We start from the raw sequence: 24956 nt of genomic DNA on the forward strand, positions 1-24956 counted from the left end.
GGCCCCGCCTCTAGGTCCGGCCCCGCCCCTCATGCCGGGTCTCGCGCAAGCGCGCCTCCCCTGCCCAGTGTTACCCCCGCCCCTGTCGGCCCCCGCGGTCCCACGGCGCCAGGTCGCCCCCAGCCCCCTCCCTCCTCCCGCCCACTTTCTGTCTCACCCTCCCTAGCTTTGTGCCGGGGGCGCGGAGCTGCTTCCCCCCTCAGCCGCGCCGCGGGAGGAGGGAGCCGCCACCGAGGAGCTGCTGCTGGCTGCCCCAGGCAGGGGCACAGGTAGGTGGCGGCCGCGGGCCGGGCCGCTCACGGAGCCCAGAGCTGCGAGTGGGGGCGGGTGCCGGGTTTGAGGAAAGGGTGGAATGGGGGAGGGGAAGACCGAGGGGGACGGGGTTGGGGTGTGGTTGGGTGAAAGGTGTGAGGATGAGGATACAGGGGTGACGGAGATGAGTTTAAGGGTGGAGTTAGGGTGCTGGGATAGGGTGTGGGGTGTGAGAATTGGGGTCGGAGGCCTGGGTGGGAAAAGGGAGCGGGATTAGCTTGGGTGGGCTTGGGGAGGGGCTTGAGTGGGAATTTACGGATACGGAGAATTGCAGTACTGGGGAGGGGGGAAAGGGAATGGGATTTGAGGAGTGTGAGGAGAAAAGGATCTAGGATTGGAACAGAAGAAGGGGTGGGGTTTTGGGGGTGGGAAAGAAAGAAGTTGGGGCTTTGGATTGTGAAGTTGGGCATAGTGAGGCGTGAAGGAAAGAGATTTTGAGGATTGAGGATAGAAAACAAGGAAAAAGATGGAGAGATTTGGGTCCTAGCAGAAGGAATCCCAGAGAATGGGAGGAATGGAAGAATACATGGTGAAGGACACATGGGGCTTAGAGTGGGTGGGGGTGCAGTAGAGTGGGGAAGGAAGGAGAGACAGGTGCTGGTGGGATTGGATCTGGGGGTCATGGAAGGATTGGAAGGGCAGGAGGCTTGAGAGATGGGGTGGCAGGGGAGCTGGGAGTGAGTGAAGGGAGGGGGTTAGAATTTTTGGTGTGGAGATTGGATTTTGTATGAGAAAATCTAGAATTGGCAGATAGCAAAACTGAATGTTAGGATGTAGGAGAGGTTGGCATGTTCCAGGAAGAAAGTAGGGACCTAGGTATGGATGAGAAGGCAGGTAAGAAGGTGCAAGTTATGAGAGAAAAAGATAATGAGTTGAAAATTGAATAATGGTGACACAGAACAATAAGGTTAGGATTGTTAGTTGCTTATTGGTGGTTTGGAACTAGTTTCTGTTCAGGGTTTTATGTTAGAACTTTTCTCAAGAATTCTGCATTTTCAAATAAAGCAAGGGTGTCTGCAGCCTTGGGATGAAGGCCACGGGTTGACAGATGTTCTCCTGGTGTATGGATGTGGGTAATTTCTGCCATGGCAGAAGGAAGAAGGGAGGCCTCAATGTAGCTCTGTCTTGGCTGTGTTCCCACTGACTCTTTCCTCAGATGTCCACTGTTTTTTAATCTCCTCCCTCTCTCACTGCCCCCTCTCCCCCCAGCTTGAGCCAGTAATACCAGAGGGATCAAACAGGTGGGTGAGATTAGTTTTTAACATTTTTTTTTATCCTTAAGGCTGATGTCATATTTTTATTCTTGAGAGACAGCATCATGCAGTGGAAAGAGCTTGAGCTCTGGAGTAACTAACAGCCTTGAGATTGAATTCTGGCTCTGCCCCATACTAGTTCTGTCCCTTAAGTGAGCTGCTTTACATCTCTGAGCCTCTTCATCTGTTAAATGACAGTCCTGACCTCATAGGATTGTTGAGGATCACATGAAGTAATTTAATATAGTACCTAGTACAGTGCTTAGCAACTGGTAGGTGCTTAATAAATGGTAGCTATCACATCTACTATCATTATCGTCATATTTTGATTATGATTTATTATTCCCAGGGGATTGTTAACTTGCTTTACCTAGTAAAGTTAGGTGTTTTCTTCTCTTTTCAAATTAGACCACCATAGACTCACCTCAAAATTTTAATCCTGTTGTCTCAATCCCTGCCTCCCTCCTCCCAGTCCACTTAACTGGATAGTCATGATTCTTGCTTGGTAAACTGGCTTCAAGATCTAAAGAGCTGTCATGTTTAGTTATCTATTATTTTATCTTGCTTCTTATTCAAAGGGGCTGTAGAGAAGTGAGTTTTTAATGTAGTAAGGTAAGATTTTATTCAATTGATGATGACATGCTTCATGGTAACTTTGGCTCATTTGTGGTGACCAAATACCAGAACATGCACTATTGTAATAGTTCCTATGAGATTATATAAAACTGCCCCTCTGGAGACAGGCTGGGAGGCTATCAGAATGCCCTGTTACTCTGTTGCTCTAGTATAAAATATAGCTAACGCAGATCTCCACTGGACATTGTTATTCTGGGAGATAACTTTCCAGTTTGTATAGAATTTTTGCTGTGACATAGAACAGGCCCCGTCCCCTGAGGGGCTCCTTTGTAATAGACCACTCTGTACAACAGCCAGGCACAAGCAAAGCCAAGTTACAGAAACTTTGTGTGAAATTTTCTTGCCTTTATGATTCTTTAACCTTGAAAGGCTTAAACATTAATTCAATTCTTAGATCATCTTATAGTACCTCACAAACTCTCAGAAGCTCCTAATTGGGAGAATGCAAGATGCACAGATTTAGTAGTGGAAGTCAAACGTCACCAGGATTTCTTGAACCCTGATCAGTTTCTCAAGTACCATAGTTGAAAGACAGAGAGCCCTTGGGGCTTCTGGACAGATGATGCGAGTTTACTCTTCAGGAAAGATGAGATTTTTTTTTTCATCATTTAGAAGGAGAACTAGCATTTGATGAGTAATTTAAAGATAAAATTTAGCCAGAATGGTGCCTTTTTGGAAACTGATCCATGGAAGCAGAAGCTGCCAGAATCTTGGGCAGCCTGGGTTCACATCCTCATCCTGGTCCCAAGCTGCTTGTGCCCTCTGCTGGATGGAATCAGACTTTTCTGATTTTCACCAGAAGTGGTCATCCATTCATCCATTTGTCTATTTCACTCCAAAGTTTATAGAAGGGACTATTGGGATGAGTGTTAGGTGTAATTCAGATGGGCAGACCCTATTTCACTGCCAGGGAGCTTATAGTATGCGGATTCCTTATATGTTATCTCCCATAGAATTTGCCTTACTGCATTTAAATTCAAGTCATTCTTGTTTGGGTCCATGCCGGTGTCCGCTTTCTGACCTACAGGTAGAGTAGGGCTCTGAATGTCCAAATCCAGAAATACAGACCAAAGGGGATCTGCTTTATCTCCTCATCAAGATTAAAAGTCTGAGGTTGAAGGGGCCAGATGCTTACCCTACTGGAAGAAAAGCTTAGAACTGGTAAAATATCTCCTTTGTAGCAGGCACTGAATACTGGCAAGAGTATGAGTTATGAGAACTGGCACTGTGACAGGATTTTTTTTCTGGTTTTTAGTTTTTTCTTTCCCTCCCTGGTAGTACCAGTAGCAATATACTCCCATCATCCTCTGCTTCTACCACCTGCAGAAGGGTCTGGCAAGTGGGGGAGGAGCCTGCAGCTGTTGCCTGGAAGGGGAGCTGGCTCCTAGCAACAGTATCAGCAGGCCCTGCAGCTCAGAGCACTGTCTGTCCCTTTGAGGTCTTACCCTTCTCATTCAGTTCAACAAATATCTGTTGTGGGCTTACTCATTCTAGGCACTATGTTGGGCCTGGGAAAGAGAGATGAATCAAATAAATGTCATGCCTTCAAAGAGCTCACAGCTCTGGGAACATTAGCAAGTGAACAGAGAGTACGTAGTGCTAAGTGCTATGTAGAAGGAGACACTGGTGCTCTGGGAAAACCAGACAGGCATGTGTGCTAGTGCATGGGTTAGGAAGTTTTCCCAGGAGAGTGGGCTTACTGTTAATGATGAGTAGGTATTAGCTAGGTCAAGGAAGCAGAGAAGGATGTTCCAGTCTAAGGAGCAGGATATGCAAAGGCCAGTGGGACAGGAGAGCACAGCCAACTTACCTGGGTAGTATGAGGTGGCCAGAGAGTAGGGCAGAAGGCGATAGCAAGAAAGGGTGAAGCTCTCAGGCTAGGCAGGACCCCTTTTTCTGATGTGCTTTTACATACATAATTATCCTCAGGAGAAACATGGATCTTACTGATGCCCACAAATAGGATCTCTGTTTGATCTCCGGAGACTCAGCGTTTTTGACCATTGACTTCATTGATGACACTTGACTGGCTCCAGAGCTACATCCTAGCCCTGCAGTGATGTTGAAGAATGTGAATTGGTTCACTCGAAAAGTCAATCAGAGTCTTTTAGGGATAATAGCAGCTTTTTGACCTATATTAGATTAAATTTTATCTTAAAACTGTAACAATGATAATCATACACTTTCATTTTATTTAATGTAGTAACTTCTCAAGTATTTTGAAATCTCACAGTTCCTCAGGATCTCATGGTACCTCAGGAAAACAAGTATTTATTCCAATTAGTGCTTAGGCACAAAATGTTACCCGCATGATTGCATAAATACCCTGCTATTTTTGATATTTTACCTTACCTCAAAAGTGCCAACTAACAGAAGAAGTTGAACCATAAGTGCTAACTAAAAGCTATTCTAGCCCTTTGTGCTTCCAAGGGCTAGAATAGCTTTTAGTTATGTCTTGTCATAGAGATCTTTATTTGTAGATCCCCAAAACTCTGTTGCTTGTGATCTGTGTAAAGTTTGGCAAACAAACTTTAGTTCCACAAGTATCTGTTCAGGGGCTATTAATTATGTGCCAGAGCGCTATGTTGGGGGGGATGAATTAAACATGGTCCCTCCTGTCAAGAAGCTCAGATTAATGGAACACCCCCAGAAATAAATCAGTAGCAGAACTGTCAGCCAAATGCAATAAAGTAATGTGTGGATGGTGCCAAGGTGGCAAGGGAGTTACTGGTTTCTCGTCTTTGTTCTGTGTGTAAACATGTTTTAAAAAAACAGTAAATTCTATATGCACTTTTTGTAACTTGCAAATCAATAAAAAGTTTACAGTTTTAATGACTACATAACATTTCATGGTGTAGATGTAGCATCATTTATTTAATAACACCCCTGTTGGACATTTAGGTTGTTTTCCATTGTTTTGCTAATATCGACTATGCTGCCGTGACTTTCCTTATAGGTGACTCTTTGATCACTTCTGTGCTAACTTCCTCAGGGTGAATTTTAGAAATGAGTTTTGAGCTGGCTTTTGAAAGATGAATGAGTTCACCAGATGGACTAGGAAAGGGCATTCCAGGTTGAGGTAATAGAGGCAACCTCCAGTGCCAGAGTTCACAGGCAACTGGTAAGCTTTGATTCCCCAAAGCAGCCACAGGGTCTCCTGGTAGGCTCATAAAACTCTGGGCACAGCAAGATGAAGTTACACATTACAAATGGCATTTTAATTGGAATTGTTTCCCTTGTGGCTTGATTTTACAGTCGCAACCAAGGCAATGTCTTACTGCCTCAACTCAGAAAACCACCTGGATCCAGGGCCCATCTATGTGCGAGAAAATGGGCAGCTGCACATGGTCAATCTGGCCTTAGATGGTGTCAGGAGTAGCCTGCAGAGGCCAAAGCCTTTCAGACTGTTTCCCAAAGGCTTTTCTGTGGAGCTTTGCATGAACAGGGAAGATGATACTGCACAGAAGGAGAAGACTGATCATTTCATCTTCACATACACCCGGGAGGGGAACCTTCGGTACTCTGCCAAATCCCTCTTCAGCCTCGTCCTGGGCTTCATCTCTGACAACGTCGATCACATTGATTCCCTTATTGGCTTTCCTGAGCAGATTGCCGAAAAGCTGTTCTCTGCTGCTGAAGCCAGGCAGAAGTTCACAGAGCCAGGTGCAGGGCTGAGGGCTTTACAGAAATTTACTGAAGCCTACGGAAGTCTGGTGCTTTGCTCCTTGTGTTTGCGAAACAGGTAGGTGTTCTGATTATGACAGTGAGTATTTTGTTGGGTGTGTGAATTCTGTCACACTCTGGGGCTTAGTGGGCTTGGGGGCTTTCTCCATCAAACAGCACTTCAATTTAGAATTTCCAAACACAAAGTGGAGGCCATTTTGAGAAAAATCACTGTCCTTCTTTCCCCCAGCCCTCCAAGACAGCACTTAGCTTTATTTTGGAAACACCTTGCAAGGATTAGTTGATTGCCACAGCTCCTCCATTAGGTAAAAAATACTCTTCTACTAACTTTTCTAGTAAGAGAAAATAGAAAAGATGTGATCTGCCAAATATCTCAGTATGCTCTCAGAGATTGGAAGATTAGTAACCAGAGTTCTTGTCTCTGTTCCAGTTTTCAGACCTCTAGATACTGAGCATTAGATAAAGGCAACTTTAGAAGGATAAATGATTAAAATTTCAAGTATGTTAAAGTTTGGAAATTTTCTAGTAAGATCCCAACACTAAAACCAAGATCTGTCTATTTTAAACAGAGCAGATGTGACTTGCCTTTGCTCATATCCTTTTATTGATTTACTTAAAATTTTCATACCACTATCATGTAAAATAACTTTCAAGGCACTGATTAATTAAAAAGAAAAACTTTTAAAAAAAATACATACAAAAGAATTTAAACACAAATGCTGAATGGTATAAAGTGAAACATAAGCCTCCCTCCCGTCTCTCTCCTATTTCCCTTCCTCAGGGGCAACTACTGTTATCAGTTTCTTTTATATCATTCTGGAGATAATTCTGTTCATATTCTTGCGTGTATAGCTTTCCCCTTTGTTATACAAATGGCAGCACACTGCTCTCATACTGTTAGGCATTTTGCTCTCTTCACATATTTTGAAAATCATTTACCATCAATATTTGTAGGTTTCTTAAATAGCTGTATAGTATACCATTATATGAACTTTTTTGTAATTAGAAAATGTGAAAGGCAGCTTACTATTAAAGTGCGTAATCAATGTGACTATTAAAACAAGGCTAACCAAAAGGCATGTAATAAAAGAAGAGAAACTTATACCAGAAAACATAAGCTCATATGCTTAAAGAATAAAGAAGAACAATATTTAATCAGCTTATTGAATTAATTTTTCACCCCAAGCCAAATACGGTACTTTAAAAAGAAAAGACATAAACCCACACCGATAATTGTATAGGTATAACTGTGGACTTGTGAACTGAGTAGGCACCTTATGAAAGCTCTGTCTCTGTGCTGGGGTCTCAGTCATGGCTGGGGTGGGGGTTGATGCCAGTGGAAAAGAAAAGAATTACTTTGTGTAAATGAAAACATCAAGCAGTATTTCATTGAAGCTCAGACAATTAAAATACATTTTATGCCTTCATTTTTTATTCCAAGTTATTTATGTTCATTGTAGACAAATTAGAACAATGAAAAATAAGTTATGATGTATACTTTGTTTTAAAATCATTTTATAAAGGCAAATGCATACCATTCGAGAAACATATAGAACTGTAATATTAAAAAATTTATAGTCCCATCATTCATGCTTATCATTTCCAAATATATATCTTTATACGTTTGGGAATATACTCAATCTATAATTTGTAATCTTTTTTTCCTCCATCTACCATTATTATAGCTTAACTATTTCTCATAATAGTGAAAGTACTTTTTGTCTATTTGTGATGTCTGCATACTATTCCAGTGGTCAGATTGGATGAAAATAGCACTTTTGATGAGCACATCAATTAATGTAGCATTTCTGAAAAACAGCTTGGCAGTGTGTATCAAGAGCCTTAAAAATATCCGTATCATTTGTTTGACCCATTAATTCCACTTGTTAAGAATATATTCTAATTTCCAATGTAATCAGATATGGGAACAAATATTTTTACATTAAGGGTGTTCGTTACGGTACTATTATAGTAGTGAAAACATGAAAGTTGAATATCCAGCAATAGGAAATTAATTAAGCAAATTATGGTATATTCATATAATGAAATACTATATAGTTATTAATATATCCACAGGTCATTTAAGGTGATGTGGTAAAATGTTCATTATATAATAAATGAAAAAATAATTGAAATTGTATTTAATCTCAATTCTGTTTGTAAAAAAAATAGGAAATTTTATATGGATTACATATATGGGGGAAGGAAGAGAAGCCCACGGAAATGTAGTTTAGATAGTGGGATTGAAATTGGTTTTAATTTTCTAGATTTTCTTAAAATGTTCTCCAAGGAACATGTATTACTTTTATAGTTAGAAAAGCATAAGAAAACATTTTAAATGTAGTCTTTTAGCTCATATTTTATTGCAACAATTCCAGACTTTGCTGCCTTATTCAGATATAAGATTTTCAATTGTGATTAAAAACTTCCCTTCTCCTTTTGAATCCCCAAAGGAAAATAGGAAGAGGGCAGGAGGTTTGGGTTTGCATTTGCAATCCCCAGCTGAAACTGCAGCAGTAAAGGTTTTACCAGCACAAAAGGGTTTAGATCATGGGAAAAGAGCTTGAGAATATAATTGAAAAATAAGATAATCGAGTAGGTGCAGGCACTTCCTGTTCAGGGTTGGGTCGCAAAGCTGCCAGCCACAAGGAGAAGCCAGTGTCTTTGCAGCTGGGTTCCAGTCCTATAGGACTGTCTGCCCTCTGTGTTTTCCTTAAAATATCACCCTGTGTAACTGAATTATAATAGCAACCATTTAATGAGGGCCTATGAGATGCTGTGTATTTTTGGAATATTGTTTCTAATTTTCTTAATAATCCCTAAAGGAAGTAATCATCAGCCCTGTTTTCCAGCTGGAGAAATTGAGGCTCACAGAGGTTAAGTAACAATCACAATCTACACAAGTAAATTCTTACAATCACACAAGTAGTTAGGGTTGTTAGAATCCAAATTCAGGCATTAAATTCTGGCATTAAAATACCTGGGCTCCCTCTGCTGCTTCTCCACTACACTAGTCTGAACTTTTTAAGTAGCACATTGGAAGACTAATATTGAATAAGACCCTAGAGCTTTGATTATGTCCTTGATAAGCATCTAGTAGTGGCCTGTGGCCTCACGTGTTGGTTTCTCCACCTTGGCTTTTATAATGTTTGTCACATTATACATTGTTATGTCCTGTGCAGATAACCTTTGTTTCAGAATTACGAAAAATCTTTGGTTAACTGATCAAAGGATGTGTGTTTTCCTTTCTCTGATTGCCAGTAATCTCCCAAATCCCCATTAACCCACTTCAATTCTGTGATTGGAAGATGGAAAACAGCAGCTTTATTTACAGTGCAGTTGAAGTATGTCTGAGTAAATAGAGCTAATTTGTGTACCCAGCTGAGCTCGGTCACTAGGCAGCTTAGAGGGGGTATCAGTACCACAGGCCATCTGTACCCAGCAGTCAGGCCAGCGATCAGCTTCAGTACATCATCTAACTCTGATTGAAAGTAGGAAGAAAAGAGATCTGACCCTCCTCTTGCCCTTGGATTATTCAACCCTGTTTTTGATTATTACCATCCTGGTGACAGAAGAGAAATGTGAACACTGAAGTATAACCTCACTGATCCTACCATGCCCTCTTGCTGTGGAAACCTCTAGACATCCATGAGGAAAGTGGATGAGAAAGGCACGCTCTTGCCACAAGCCAGTTTCCCTGTTCTTTTAGGGTCCTCTCCTGTTTCCTGTCACATCTAACCCTTTTCATTTTTTGTCACTGACATCATATGAAATAGATGGACAACTAGAAAGCAGGGTGGAGGCCACAGCCTGGGCTGTGCAACGCTTTTTTGATCTTTTCCTCTCCAGAGGCGTCCCTGATATCTCCTGATAGCAGTTTGGCAGGGTGCCCCGGTGTAATTAAAGTGTTTGTGCTTACAGCTTTGTCTTCATAACCAGTCTAGTATAGAGTGAGTCCTCGTAGTAGTCTTGCTGCACAAACTTTTGGCATAAAGTTAGCAGGGTAACAGTGGCACAGGAGAGGGGGCAGCTACTCAAATTTGTGTTTGAATAGAAAAGATAAAATCTGATCTGCCAAATGTATCTTGGTATGTTCTTGGGGATGTGCGAGTTAGAACCCAAAATTCTTGACCTGTTCCAGTTTTCAAACCACTGCTTATTGAGCATTATGTAAAAATCAGCCTTAAAAGAATAAGTGATTAAATTTGAGTATCCTAAAGTTTGTAAATCCTCTGATAAAAGTCTCAACACCAAGGTCTGTCTGACTTCTAACAAAGCAGATATTTTCTCTTGTGTCTTGCCTTTGCTCATATGTTTTTATTTATTTAAAGTTTTAATTCCACCATCATGTAAAAAGATTTTCAAGGCATTTACTGTTAAAAAATTCAGCCTGTGCCTATGTAGTAATCAGTGAGGTCTGCTTGTTATACATAGTACCTTGTCCTGATGGAATGTTGATGTATCACAAAGTCCCAAATGGTGATGTGTTAAAAGAAGGAAAACAAAAGCTATTGATTGCTCTCTACACCTGACAGATACCTGGTGATTTCAGAAAAACTTGAGGAGATTAAGTCTTTCCGGGAGCTGACCTGTCTGGATCTTTCCTGTTGCAAGCTTGGAGATGAGCATGAGCTTCTGGAACATCTCACCAATGAGGCCCTGTCTAGGTATTGTTCTGCCACTACTCAATGAATTGTTTTTTTTGTTTTTTTTTTTAAAGGATGATCCATAGGATTATCTTGAAGAATGTTGGTTACTTCCCAGTCATGTGTTTATTTGCTGATTTTTCCTTCCTGAAACATTTTCAAATTCCATTTACTTGATACAAGCACTGTAGATTGGAGAGCTCTTAGGAAAGAAGTCAGTAGGTTCATTTACCTAAATAACCTTTATTTCAACATATAGTGCTTAAGGCTACCTGGGCTGAAAAATGATTTTGCCATTTAATTGTCCAGTCCTGGTTTATTCTAGCAAGATATGAGAAGTTATACAATTTTTTATAGTCATTATCTTTTCGTATTTTAACTATCAGTAAACTATAAACTATTTAAAAAGTGAACTATTAAAAGACAGCCAAATAAATCCTTTTCAAGAACCATAATTTAAAGCAGTTCATACCATTTCATACCATTCACAAATAATCCAGCTGACCTCAGTCTGGCCAGCAGAGGGAGAAGGCCAGATGGATTCCTTTGTGGTTTCATAAACACCCAGAGGGATAACAGCAGCTACAAACCTGAGTCTAACCTGCTTCCTGGGGCCTGCCTAGGACAGCGACACCTATGTACTGCCCTGTACAAGAGTATTTTTGTATGAGGTTAGTAAAGGCTCAGAGTTCTTGTGTATGGGTCAGTGAAGCACGTTAATACACCAAGTTTCAGTTTAGCTGAATGGATTGGGATATGGCTCTACTTTATAAGCCCAATCTGAAAATCTGGATTTATAAAGCTAATTAGAATGAAAAGATTGTGCTTTGCGTAAAGAATTCTGATAGGAGTTCTTTAGCAGAGTTTCCTGATAAATTTAAAGTGGTTTTGATTTTCGCACAGCATTTGTCTGAAATGCAGCTTTTGTGTTAAACAAGGTGTACTAATCTCCTTAGTGAAATCCCTGTTTGTCTCATTCCACCATATACCTCCAGTGCCCTCTGCCATCTGAGATTAGTACTACATGACACTTGGATCTGAGTTAACTCTCACTTAGTAACTGAAATAGCACCAAAAAATCTTTAACTCTGTTAAATGCATCAGGTGTGAAATAGCAGGGGGTGGAGGATATATTTTTAAATGAAGTTTATGAAAGCATGTTCTCATACCTGGACTTTCTCAAATGCTAAGTAATTTATATATGGTCTTTGTTTCTCTAGTGTAACTCAGCTCCACCTGAAGGATAATTGTTTATCTGATGCCGGGGTGCGGAAAATGACAGCACCAGTTCGAGTGATGAAAAGAGGCCTTGAAAATCTAACGTTATTAGACTTATCTTGTAAGTTTTATTAGAAGTTATAGATGGTTAATGTTGAAAGAGTGGACTTAGAAATCATCTAAGTCTTCCCCTTCATTTGAGAGGTAATAAAATTGAGGGGAGGTGATTTTCTTAGGTGCCACAAGTTGGTAGTAGAACAAGACTAAAGCCAGAGGCTCTTGATTGCTGGCTAAATACCTTTCCTGGCATGCTGCCACCTCTCTAGGAGAGGAAAAGCCCTTACGAATTCATCCACACCACTCACTCTCTGCAGACAGGGCAGCCTTTCATCACATTCACAGCATATAGAGAGGATATTTGGCTCATCTTTACTTTCTTTGGGTTGCTGGTTAATAGTGTCTGTCATCTAGGCCTCTTTTAACAATAATTGCTTGATGAAAATCTGGATAAATTCACAATTTTAATAACTTAGGTTGAACTAGATATTGACTCCAGTAGTAGAAAGATAGTAAGGATCATTTACGATTTAATTGAACATCCACTGAATACATGACAGGATGGTATAGTGTCGAAAGAATAGGAGCAGGGTTTGAGGTCAGAGGACGGACACTCTTTGCTCTGCCGATTGTGTGCCCTTGGGCATGTTATTTAGCCTCTCTGAGCCTTGGTTTTGGCTTCTGTAAAATGAAGATAATAATGAATACCCCTCCTCCCTACCTCCCAGGGCAGTGTATTTGTTCAACAAATATTTTTTGAGCATCTCCAGTGTGTCAGGCATTGTGCTCATAGTCTTGAGGACTCAGTGCTAAATGCAGTACTCCTGATATGAAGGTAATATGTAAGAAAGGATTCTGGGGAAAAAAAAATGCAAGTTAGTAAGACATTAATAGGCTTTGTGTCTAAGTACCCTTGAAAATATTTTTAAAATAAATCTATTACTTTGGAGGTGAAATGGCTATGAACAAAGTCTAATACACTATTTTAATACTTGTTTACATATACTGTTTGCATATGGTTCCAAATTAAACCCTTTGGAATAACTACCTGGTTTTTCTGCTAACCCCCAACTCCTAAAAAGTTAGAGCTATAAAGCATCTTCTAGTGTGGCTCCTTTATATTACAGACAGGAAAGATAAGATCTCTGTATTTAATTTACTCTGAGAAGTTGGAACATTCAGTGTTTCATATTTTATCATTGGCTTTTTTTCCTGAGCTTACTGTTGGCATTCTAGCAATACTTATACTGTAACAGAATATAACTTATGTTTTGACATCTAGGTAACCCTGAGATCACAGATGCAGGAATTGGGTACCTCTTTTCTTTTAGAAAACTAAACTGCTTAGATATCTCTGGGACGGGACTCAAGGTAAAACTTTTGCTTCCTTCTCTTACTTTTCCAAACTCACATTTTGTTATTTTGCTTCTGCTAATTGGCATTTAGAAGGACTGGTATTTATGATGGTGTTTATTTCCTGCTGAGAGCAAGTTAAGAGTTGACCAGATGAGTGTGCATTTGTGTTCTGCTTTTCCCTTACTAGGACATCAAAGCTGTCAAACACAAGCTTCAGACCCACATAGGCCTTGTTCACTCCAAAGTGCCTTTGAAGGAATTTGATCATAGTAACTGCAAGACAGAAGGCTGGGCTGACCAGGTAATGCAAATTTTTCTCCCCTACAGTTAATGTGGCTTTTCATTTTAATTCCAAGTGTCTTATTCAACACTTGAACGAATGTTAACACTCTTGGTATCCTTGGCTGAATTGTCATCCTCAGTCAAATCAGAGACACCGATGGCTTGTAACTGACCCAGTTACTTAAGGAAATGTATTAGATGCCAGTCCTTAAATCCCATGGTCTAGTCACTATTGAACCTAGAAGAAAATGCCTTCTTATAAATAACTCAGAAAATAAGTGAATTCTTGCTTGCTATGCAAAAAAGCAGTGTGACCCAACTTCAGAAGGACAGATTCTCTTAGCAGTGTGTATATACTGGAAGAAGAATAATTCACACTGGTAAGAACTCAAATTGGACTCTTTCCCTTTTGGGGGCACAAATTTAACTCTCAGAGCCTTAATGAGGAACTGTCTCTTTTATCCTGAGCCCTCCCATTTTCAACTCCTTGGCTGAACTTCCTTTGACTGTCTCTCATCTTCTTGATGGACTTTCTTAAGTTGGTAAAGTACACAGACTTAAGTAGGAAGTCAGAAGGTAACCACGTAGCAGAGCATCAGTAGATGCCAGCTTGCCTGTGGCTGGTGCCTTTCTCCTTCAGATAGTTTAAACCAATGTTACTGGTGGAGGCCGAGAGGACCCACCACACCAGACTGTTTTATTCTGGATCCCTCTTGGGCTCCAAGCTATAATACACGATGGTGGACCTATCTGACTACCTCATTGTACCATCACCTCCCTATAGATTAGCAAGAAGGGGTGCTGGTGAATCGATATTTCAGAAGCACTTTAAAGTTTGTCTGGAAAAATGCATACTGAAATCGTTGTAACAGTTCATTGGCAGACAAAGTTTGTAGCACTGGATGAATCCTAGATACATCCAGTAGATTTGAGGCAAGTGTGGGATGATCACACAAGGGCTTGATGTGGTTTGGTTATGGCAGCAGGTGACATGGTGGGAAAAGCGTAGGCTGTGGAGTCAGGGACCTGGGTTCGGGATCCTGGCCCAGCAGCCCAGGAGCTGTATAAGTTAAGGCAGCTTTTCTGTTTATTCATCTGGAAAATGCAGAAACCAGGACTTCTCTTGCAGAGGTTGGTAAGGACGAAGTAAATACCTAGGAGCCCGGACCGAAAGTAAGTTGGGTTCCAAGCAGGTTCACACCGTGCAGCCTCAGCTGGGCCCTGAGGACTGGCAGCAGTGTTTTATCTATCTCTTGTTAATTCCTTGTTGAAACTGTTTCGGGCTGACTCTGTTCTCCTGCCTCATTCTCACAGGTGGCACAGGAAAATAAGGCCATCTGTAAGAGTTCCTTTACTTCCCTAAATCTGTCTTAAAATTTCTCCACTTCTGCAACCATGTCCCACTTCCCGCCTGTCTAAGGGAACAGATGTGGCACTTTATTCCACTGATAAACCCTTTAGTATTTTTCTTTTTTTCATTTCTATTCCCTAAGATCTCCAGCTTCCTCTGTGATACTTTACTAATAATTATTTCCCTCTACTGCCCCACCACTACGTCTTCAGTCTCACCCTCTGTTGGCTATTTATTTCTGTGTATAAACATAAATCACTCTTATTCTCACATGTTCTTCATCCCTTGTTGCAACTGTGAATTGTTTTCTATTCTTATCTTCCCACCTCCTCACTGCCTACTCAGTTCTTAATCCCTTGTAATCTAGTTCTGGCCCCCAGGGCTCTACTGAAGGTGGCACGTGATCTCATTCTTCACCCTCCTCAGCTTTCCTGCTATATTGAGATAAACATGCAGCCTTCTGGTTTTTCTCTCTGGGCCTTCCTGCTGACTCTCCCCTAACTTTCTCACTTCTCCCTTTAGCTCTTGCTGATTCCTCACTGCCTCCTTTCCTCTCCTCTTCTGTCTCCACTCACCCTCCTGGTTATCTGAACTGTTCTTGGAGACTTTGTTGTCCCTGTGAGGATGATTTCGGCTTCTTTCACACCTTAGACCCGTTCCTAAATATTATCCATAAATCTCTGCCAGGCATCTCAAATTCAGCTTGTTCAGAACCAAACTCATTTTCTTCATCCCCATCCCCAGACAGCTCTTCCTGTTGACATTCTTATTTCTGTGAGTGGAAGCACAGTTTTCCTTATTGCCTCCCCAGCCACCAGATGCGGTTCATCTTCACATTCTCTTAGATCTGTCCCCATTTTCCAGAGTCAGGGAGGTACCACAGAAGAGATGACAACTCATAATTACTGAGTGCTTCCTGTATGCCAGACGCTGCCAGGCCCTTCACGTAGTATGTTCTCTCATTTAGTCCTCACCACAGTCCGATGGTGTGTGTACTGTTACTAATCCCTGTTTTACAGATGAAGAAATTGAGACTCACAAATTAAATCACTTGTCAGGGGTCCCCTGGCTAGTAATTGATAGAGCAGCTCTGGAACTATGTTCTTAAACTGCGTGTTGTTCTGCCTCTGTGTCCTGGAAATGTTTTTTTCTTGACTGACTTTATGATCATTTCATTGCATACCATAAAGAGAAATGTTAAATTTAAAGTTCCTATACTTGTGGTGTATGTGAAGTAATGGTTTGCTTTATTTTTTTTATGTGTAGTTTATACTCAGCCAGATTTCCAAAAGAATTTGTAATAGCTTGTAATAAAAATAACACTACTAGCAATTTTTTAAAAATGCAAACTGATCATGAAGTGTTGTGAGAATGTGGAAACGTGGGCATTTTACACACATACGAGAGTTCGAGTTACAGTTGGTATAGTTTAAGGCATGAAAGTGAGTCTAGGAATGTGTGAAAAGTATTGCAACTAAGGTTTTAAACTTTAGTTTAAGGATATGCAGTTTTTTTTCCTAGATTGGAATAGAGATGAAAATAGGGAGTCAGCTTTATAGATTTTTTTCTGAGTAATGCAGGGACATATATCCAACATGTTTGTTGTCTGACCAAGTCCTGCATTAAAACAGAAAATCCAGACTTGACTTGGTTCTTATTCTCGTCACCATCATCTGAAGTAAGATTTCCACAGGGGTTTGTGTTTATGGAAAGGGAATGGGGGAACAAGGAAGGCTTGAAATTAAAAGCTTGAGATTTTGTTCTAATTCAAGTCTTTCCAAATACATTTTAGATTGTTCTGCAGTGGGAGCGTGTGACTTCGGAAGCTGTGAAGCCACGAGAAACCTCGGAGCCTCAAACAGCAGCTCAGCACTTCTGTGAGAAATTCCTTTTCCTTTGGAGTTTTTTGCCCTTAGGTTATTTGCATACTTAAAGCACTTTCCCATCTTCACTCAATGGGAAAATTAATTATGATAGTATTGACTTAATTAGATCACTGAGACTGGTATTTGCTCAACATAGCTTACAGTGTAAGTTCACACTTAGCTTTAAACACCAGCACCAGGAAAATATCTTGGTAAATGTATGTATGTTTGTACATAATATGTTTATTTATTTACATTCCATTTTGTTCCAGAAAAGATTTGCAGTGGTGCAGAAGTAGATAGAATACAGAACATTAAAAGTGTAGCAAAAAGGTAGAAGTGTCCATCAGCAGATGAATAGATAAACAAAATGTATTTACGGAATACATTGTTGGAACTAATGTTGGAACATTAGTCAGCCTTAAAAGGGAAGGAAATTTTAACACATGATATAACACAGGTGAAATTTAGAGACATTATGCTAAGTGAAATAAGCTAGGCAAAAAAAAAAAAAAAAAGTGAGTCTTCTTATGAGGTTCCTAGAGTAGTCAGGTTCCTAGAGACAGAAAGTAGAATGGTGGTTGCCAGAGGGAGAGGTAGGAGGGAGTTATTGTTTAACAGGTACAAAGTTTCAGTTTTACCACACTGAAGAAGCTGTGGAGATGAATGGTGGTGATGTTTGCACAACAATGTGAATGTACTTAATGCCACAGAACTCTACACTTAAAAATTGTTAAAATGGTAAATTTATGTTACATATATTTTACCATAATTTTTTTTGAAAGGAGTTAAAGGATGAAATCAAAGTGAAGGAAAAATACAGGTTAAAACAATAAGAAAAATTCAGGGGTTATCAAAAAATACAGAAGAAGGTTGTACCTTTTGCTAGAGTTGTGCCACAGATTTGGTTCTTAAAAGGCAAAGTCCAGATTTTGAATAATAATAGCTTACATTTTTTGAGTTCATATTCACATCACCCTTATGAAATAGATTTTATATCCCTATAAAAATGAGAAACCTGAACCTCAGACAAGTCATTTGCCCAAGATCACTTATCCAGGAAGTGGCAGTTGTGGGGTTTGAATCCAAATCTGTGCTACTCCTGTGTGAGTACATGCCTTCACCCTGTGCTGGTGCACATGCTGTAAGATACTTTACAGGGCACTCAGACGGGAATAAAATCAACCCAAACCTCACCCTGTTTGGGCTTCTGTTGTTTCACTTGGATCATCTTTCTGGTTGTAGGCAGGCATTAGTAGCCGGCATAGTAAGCTCATTGCCCTTCCCTCTGTCACTCTTACAGATGGGAAACGGGCTCGTACAGAAGCCCCAGTGACGTGTCCCCTGGCAGACACCCATGTGAACTCTTCTGAGAAACTCCAGTTCTATAAAGAGAAAGCCCCAGACTGCCATGGGCCATTGTTGAAACGTGAAGCCATCTCAAGCCAGGAGTCAAAGAAGAGCAAGAAGAGAGCTTTTGAGGAGCCAGAGAAGGAACAGAGCAACTCTTCACAGTCTTCAAAGCAGAAATATGTATGTCTAGCTGTTGAAGACTGGGACTTACTAAATTCCTATTGATGGGCAGATATAAATTGATCTTTTCCCCCCAACTCTAACGTATGAGGAAAGGGGGCTGATGATGTTTTCCTTTTTGTTTGAATTTACCTATGGCATTAGCATAGCAAGTGGATATTTCTACTTTTGTGGTGGGGGAGGGGAATGCTATGGAAGTATGTAATAATTTCTAATGTATATTTTCAATACATAGTAATTTTTTCAAATAAACGTTTTTTGCTGTCCTTAGGTTCTACTTGTGAAATATGGGGCCACAGGAAGTAACACCTTGGTTTGGTTTGGAAGACCATGTGAACTAACAGGGCAGCTTAGCATTACTCCAATTTGGCCCAGCCAATAGGATCAATATATATACACATATATATAGATATATACATATATATATCTATCTATATATATACCTATGTCTGTACAGCTACTATTATTGAATGCTTCCTATGTGCCATGCTCTAACCTCACAACAATGAAAGGTGGATGTTAGCCCCACTTTAGATGAAGTTAAAAAAACTCAGCCTCAAGTTAAATGAGTTGTTTAAGGTCTAAAGCTTATCAGAACAAGAATTTATAATCCTTTCTGTCCAGCTCTGAAGCCCACACTGTTACATTGCCTTCTTAAATAATAGTTACCATTCAGTAGAATCTCAGCTAGTAAGTCTATTAAGTAAACCACCAAGAATCTTCACAGTAGTCCTGCCAGGTATGGACTTTTGCCTCCATTTGACAGAAGACCAAGGACTTGCCTTACTTAGATAAGTCATTCTCAAGCTTCATTGTGCATGCAAGTCACCTGGGGATCTTGTTAAAATGTAGATTCTGATTCAGTAGATCTGGAGTGGGGGTTGACATTCAACATTTCTAACAGGTTTCCAGATGATACCAGTGCTTCTAATTTGTGGACTACACTTTGAGTAGCAAGGCTCTTGATCTTCACTGTCTGATACAGTAGCCCCTACTCAGATGTGGCCACTGGACACTTGAAATGTCGCTAGTCCAAATTGAGATGTGCTATAAAATACACACTAGATCTCAGATATCAAAGTACAAAGGTATGAATGAAAAATAATCTCCATTTTTAAGTATTGATTACATGTTAAAATGGTCATTTGGGGGTTAAAAATATTAATTTCACCTGTTTTTATTTTTCTAACGTGGCTACTAGAAAATTTACTTTGCTTGCATTTGTGATTTGCATTATATTTCTGTTGGATGGTGCTGCTCTAGACCATATTCCATCCGTAAAAGACAAGCAAAAGCAAGACTTACTGGCAATTAAAAGGAATGGAGAGAATACCTCAAGGGATTAAAAACATTAGTGTGACAGGCCTGACATTTGGACATGCTCTAGAGCTTAACCAGGATGTTAATAAAAGTAGATCTTGGATCTGATACGTGTTCTATTCACTATTCAGAGCTAGGCAAGGTGCTACCTTTGTAAAGGTGGCCTGTTGCCCAGGATCATACCCAAAGCTCTGATTTCTGAAATTTATCAAATGAAAAAGGCAGATTCAGTGCAGATTGTTTTGTGTTGTAGTAGAGCTTTAATGTCATTTGGGGGAATAGTAGCACACTCTGCCAAATTCCTAGTACAAGTAAATAGCCTTACATGTCAAACCTAGCTTATATCGTTAGTCAAACCTGAATCTAATTTGATCACCCCCCACTGTCACCACCCTCTTGTTGCCATGGTGCAATGCTATGTCAGAAAGCGGCATCTGGAGTTATTCTTCAAACATCCCACCTGTTCTGATCATTTTGCAGGGCAAATCTTCCTTCAGAGCAACTTCTGACTACTTCTCTTTTATAAACAGTGTACTTTTGAAGCTAAGATTTCATTTTCCTAATCCTTTTTTTTCTTTCAGGGTTCTCAATTTCCTCTGCTGGTGATTTCTGTAAACACATATTTCTTGTTTGATCTGAACAAGTTATTGTAGTCATTCAAATAGTTATGAAAGTTTAGTCCTTATTTTAATGATTGAAACAAATAGTGAAGGTCAAGAATTTAAGACCAGTGTAAAATAGTGTGGTAACTTGTGTGTGTGTTTAACCTACGTGTAAGATTAGCTTTTTTAAAATCACAATCCCTTGTTTCTTCTTAGAATTCAGTTACTGAGTCATTATGAGCTGTGGACAAGTGACTCAATTCTGCTAATCCTCAGTTTACCTCTTTAAAACTAGGCCACCCTCCCTACATAATGCTTGTAAGAATGAATAAATCAGTATTTCTCAGAAGTATGGTCTATGGACCCCTGCCCCAGAGTTCCCTGGGGTATTCGCTAAAATGAAAATATTTGTATCTCACCCATATTTACTGAATCAGAATCTTTTAGTTTGTTAGAATTACATGATAGTCTGACATTAGGCCAAGTTTTCTTTTCATATATATATATTTTTTTTTTAATGCTGATCTATTCATTTATTCATTTGAAAAAATGTCCATTGAACATTTAACATGTGCCAAATGCTAGGTCTTCAGCAGTGAACAAAAGATAATATTTGCCTTCAAGGAGCTCACATTCAAGGCACGTGAGAGACATGTAAGTATATAGGACAGTAAGTCAACAAGCTAAGTTCACATAGTGATAAAGTCGAGCAGGTAATAAGATACTGGGGAGTGGAGATGGAGACAGTTAGATTTTTTAATTAATTTAGGGGATCACAGAAGACCTCTCTGAGGAAGAGACGTCTGAGCTGAGAAGTATGACAAGAAGGAGCTAATCATGCAAATATCTAGTAAAAAGGGTCTGAGGAATGGAAGAAAACAAGTACAAAGCCTGAGATGGCAAATGTTTGGCACATTCTAGGGACAGAAAGAAAAAAAGAGTGAAGGCCAGGTGGCTTGTGCATAGTGAAGAGGTGGGAAAAGTGAGTTTAGGAGAGAGAAGTGGCAGATCACCTAGGCCTTGTGGATCATGGAATTTGAATTTTACTTCAGTTAACAGAAAGCCATTGATTAAGCATAAATCACACGTCATCTGATTTATATTTTGAAGAGCGAACCCTTGCTGCTTGATGGGCCCAGTGTGTGGCGCGTGGATCATAGTGGGAGCAAGAGTAGAGCAGGGGGTCCATCAGCACCGTTAAAGTCCAAGTGAGAGATGGTGGCAGTAGCGTTAGTAATGATGATAAGAGGTTGGATACAGGGGCTACTTGGGGGTAGAACTGATGCTTATGCATTTGGTGCTGGGGAGTAAAGTCAAAGATAAATTCTTCCTAAGGTTTTGCCTGAGCAACTGAATGAATGGGGACATACAGGAGAGGAGCAAGCTTGCGGCGGGTGGGGAAATCAAGAGTGCTATTTCAGACAAGTTTGAGAGGCCTCATGAGATGCACAAATAAGCGATCAGACACATCAGTCTGGGCTCAGGGGAGTGGTCAGGACTGAAGATATAAATAAAGTTGGGGTTCTACAGTACAAAGTTGATATTTGGAGCCCATGACTGTATGAAATTACCTAGGAAGAGTGTATATAGAAAAGAGAGGTGGCCTCGGGCCTTCCCACACTTACTATCAAATGAAAGAGGAATGGATGTTGAAGTCAGAGATAAAACCAGGAGAGTATAAGCCTAGAAGTGAAAATGTTGAGAAGGGAGTAGTGAAGTGTGTTGAATGCTTCAGACTGGATGAGGACAGATAATTTGGCAAGTAGGAGGTTCCCTATCCTATGTAAAGAGTATAAATTCCAAATGCTTATGGTAACTGGGTTCTTGGGGTCAAGGAGTATTTTCGTTCATTTTTTTATTCAAACATGCAAAAGTAGAATAGAACAAATCCTCATATACTCGTTATTAATTGTGATAGGCTGAATAATGGCCCCCCAAAGACGTCCAAGTCATAACCCCTGGAATATGTTACTTTACATGGTAACAGGGGCTTTGAAGATGTGATCAAATTAAAGATCTTGAGATGGGGAGGTTATCCTGAATCATCCAGAAGGGCCCAATATAATCATAAGGGTCCTTCTAAGAGGGAGGCAGGAAGATCAGACTCAAAAGTAGATGTAGTAGGGGAGGGTATAGCTCAGTGGTAAAGTGCATGCTTAGCATACACGGGGTTCAATCCCTAGTACCTCTGTTAAAGTGAAACAAATAAATAAACCTGATTATCTACCCCCTCAAAACACACACACACACACACACACACACACACACACACACACACACACACACCAAAAATTAATTTAAAAAAAAAAAAGCAGATGTGATGATGGACCCAAGAGGTTGGAGAGATGCAATGAAGGATCCACAAGCCAAGGAATACAGGTGGCCTCTAGATGCTGAAAAAGGCAGGGAAATGGATTCTTTCCCAGACAGACAGAAAATACATGAGAATGAGAAGGCATGAGAAGTGTTAAAGAGAAGGAATTAGCTCTCCCAGTCATGGAAGTGCTTGAGACATTTGCCATCTTCAGTCTTGTAGAGTTAGTGTGCAGCTTTTTTCTGGTCTTGAGATTCTCACCACTGCCTTTTTAGTGTTAAACTTAGCTTTGATCTTCTAGAGTCCTGTAAGTAATATCGTGTCAGAATAAATAGAACATCTTACCAGAAGGCCTTGCTCTGTTTCTAGACCTTCCACTGAAGATCTTCTCATACCTTTGGTCTGGGAATAACATGAAGGCCTGGCTTTGGAATACATTTATAAGAGAATACTCTGGCAACATGCTGTATAACTTCTGGGAAGTAAAGAGCAGTGACATAGCTTTTCTGGCCACCTTTAACCATATGTCTTTTGCCATCTTTTTTTTTTTTTTAATTTATCCTAAAACCTAAGTGAATAGTTCTTAATATACCAGGTGTTGAGCCCTTGCTTTACTTGTACTCTCTCAATAGGGGAAGAGAAATTACATGCTGGAATTCCTAGATTGGCCTCACCTGGCTGAATTTTGACATCCTGCTTTTATGGTCTTACTCTGAGTATCTGTAGCAAAAACTCCCCTTCTGTTTCTGCTTCAGCCTCGTGTTCCTGTCTCAGTTCTCAAAGATGATTCTTTGGGTTCTGAAGGATCAGCTCTAGACTAGGAGTCAGAAAACCCAAGCTCTAGTCCATTTCTGTCACTTACCAGCAAATCTATTCCCTTCTCTGGGCCTTGATTTCCTCATCTGTGAAAGAATATAATAAACACACTTGCTTGATAGGATTGTTACAGGAATTAAATGATACAATGTGAGTGAAAGTGCTTTAAACCATAGAGTTTCTTTGTAGAATCTTACAACATTATCACAGCTCTTCATTTTATAGATGCGGAAACTAGGGCTTAGAGAGAGGAGGCTTATTCATTATGATGGTTAATTTTATGTGTCCAGTTGGCTAGGCTGTGGTGCCCAGTTGTGTGGTCAAACACCAGTCCAGGTGTCACTGTGAAAGTATTTTGTAGATGTGATTAACAGTTAAACCAGTAGGTTTAACCAGGTTTTGAATAAAACAGATTACTCTCCCTGATGTGGGTGACCCTCATCCAATCAGCTGTAGGCGTAAGAGAAAAGATTGAGATCCCTAGAATGAATTTTCTCGCTCTCAGTACGTACGTACACACACACACACACACACACCCACACCCTATTGGTTTTGTTTCTCTGGAGAACCCTTACTAATACATTCATTCTTTTGCTCATATGGCAAACAATTATTGGGCACCTACTGTGGGGTCTGTTAGAGCAAATAAGACAGGGTCCCTGCCCTCAAGTAGAGAGCAGACAAGTCACTTCCCAAGTACAGCTTAGTGTGGTCAGTACTCTGATTTGGGTGTACTTTGAGAGCTTTGGGACCACAGTGAAGGAATGCAAAAATGGGTAACCAAGAGCTGTAAGGCAGGAAATGCTTCCTAAAAGAATGATGCTTGAGTGAGTTTTGAAGGATGAATATGAATTAGCAAATCAAAGAGGGGGCCACCCATCTTGGACCCTATGGAGGATGGAAAAGAGTGGCAGCGTTTCCACATGCGAGGCCCCTAGAAGTTCTGGAGCAGTGGGAGTTGCAGAGAGCTGAGTGATGAAACTAGAGCAGTCGGCAGGGACCATTTAGGGGGAAGCCTTGATCCTGAAAATCACAGGGAACCACACAGGGGATTAAAGCAGGATGACGGAGATCTGTGTTTTAGAAAAATGTCTCTGGCTACTAGGCGACCAGGAGCAGCAGTCCAGTGAGGAGCCAAGGGAGGCCTGAGGTAAGGTGCAGGGATGCAGCAGAGGGATGGCAGTGTGATGTGATCACTCACTCAGTACATATTTGTTGAGCATCTGTTACGAGCCAGGCACTCTGCTGTGGGGATCCATGGGGAACACAGACCCTGCTGCTGTGGAGCTTGGTAGTGGAACTGAAAGGATTTGGTGTTGACCTATGGGAGAGGAGTGGTCAAAGACGACTTCAAGTTTTCTTGCCTGAAATAAGTAACCACTGAGATGGCAGCACTGGAGCAGGAACAAGTTTGGGAGTCAGATGAGTTCAGTTTGGGGTTTGTATACAGAGTCTGAAGTGGTAACACAAGATGAAACTCCTGGAGACTACTGATCTGTTAGTCTGAGGGGCAAGAGAGCTATAGGCCTGGGAGAAAGATTGGGAAGAAGCTGGGGGGTGAGGGATGGGTTTGGGGAATGAAGTCATGCAGGAAGAACAGACTTCAGGTTAAGGACCTGGAATTGTTGGCAAAACGTTGTGTGTTTGGATCAGGTGGGTTCCGCCATCCTGTGGAGTAGATCCATAGCTGTCATAACATTCTCAAAGGGGA

The 24956-nt window shown here is 40.6% G+C and overlaps 1 protein-coding gene across 1 annotated transcript; it reads left to right on the forward strand.

The window, feature by feature from the left end:
* Nucleotides 1-10: 10 nt before the first annotated feature.
* LRRC42 (leucine rich repeat containing 42) lies at nucleotides 11-18459 on the forward strand. The gene is made up of 8 exons (XM_032494324.1): nucleotides 11-269; nucleotides 5457-5943; nucleotides 10421-10552; nucleotides 11752-11870; nucleotides 13089-13177; nucleotides 13350-13463; nucleotides 16588-16672; nucleotides 17964-18459. Exons 2-8 carry the CDS (start codon nucleotides 5471-5473, stop codon nucleotides 18236-18238), a joined length of 1287 nt encoding a protein of 428 aa, XP_032350215.1. The 5' UTR covers nucleotides 11-269; nucleotides 5457-5470; the 3' UTR covers nucleotides 18239-18459.
* The last annotated feature ends 6497 nt before the right edge of the window (nucleotides 18460-24956 follow it).

This window comes from Camelus ferus, chromosome 13, assembly GCF_009834535.1.
Source record: "Camelus ferus isolate YT-003-E chromosome 13, BCGSAC_Cfer_1.0, whole genome shotgun sequence".
Classification (NCBI taxonomy): Eukaryota; Metazoa; Chordata; class Mammalia; order Artiodactyla; family Camelidae; genus Camelus; species Camelus ferus.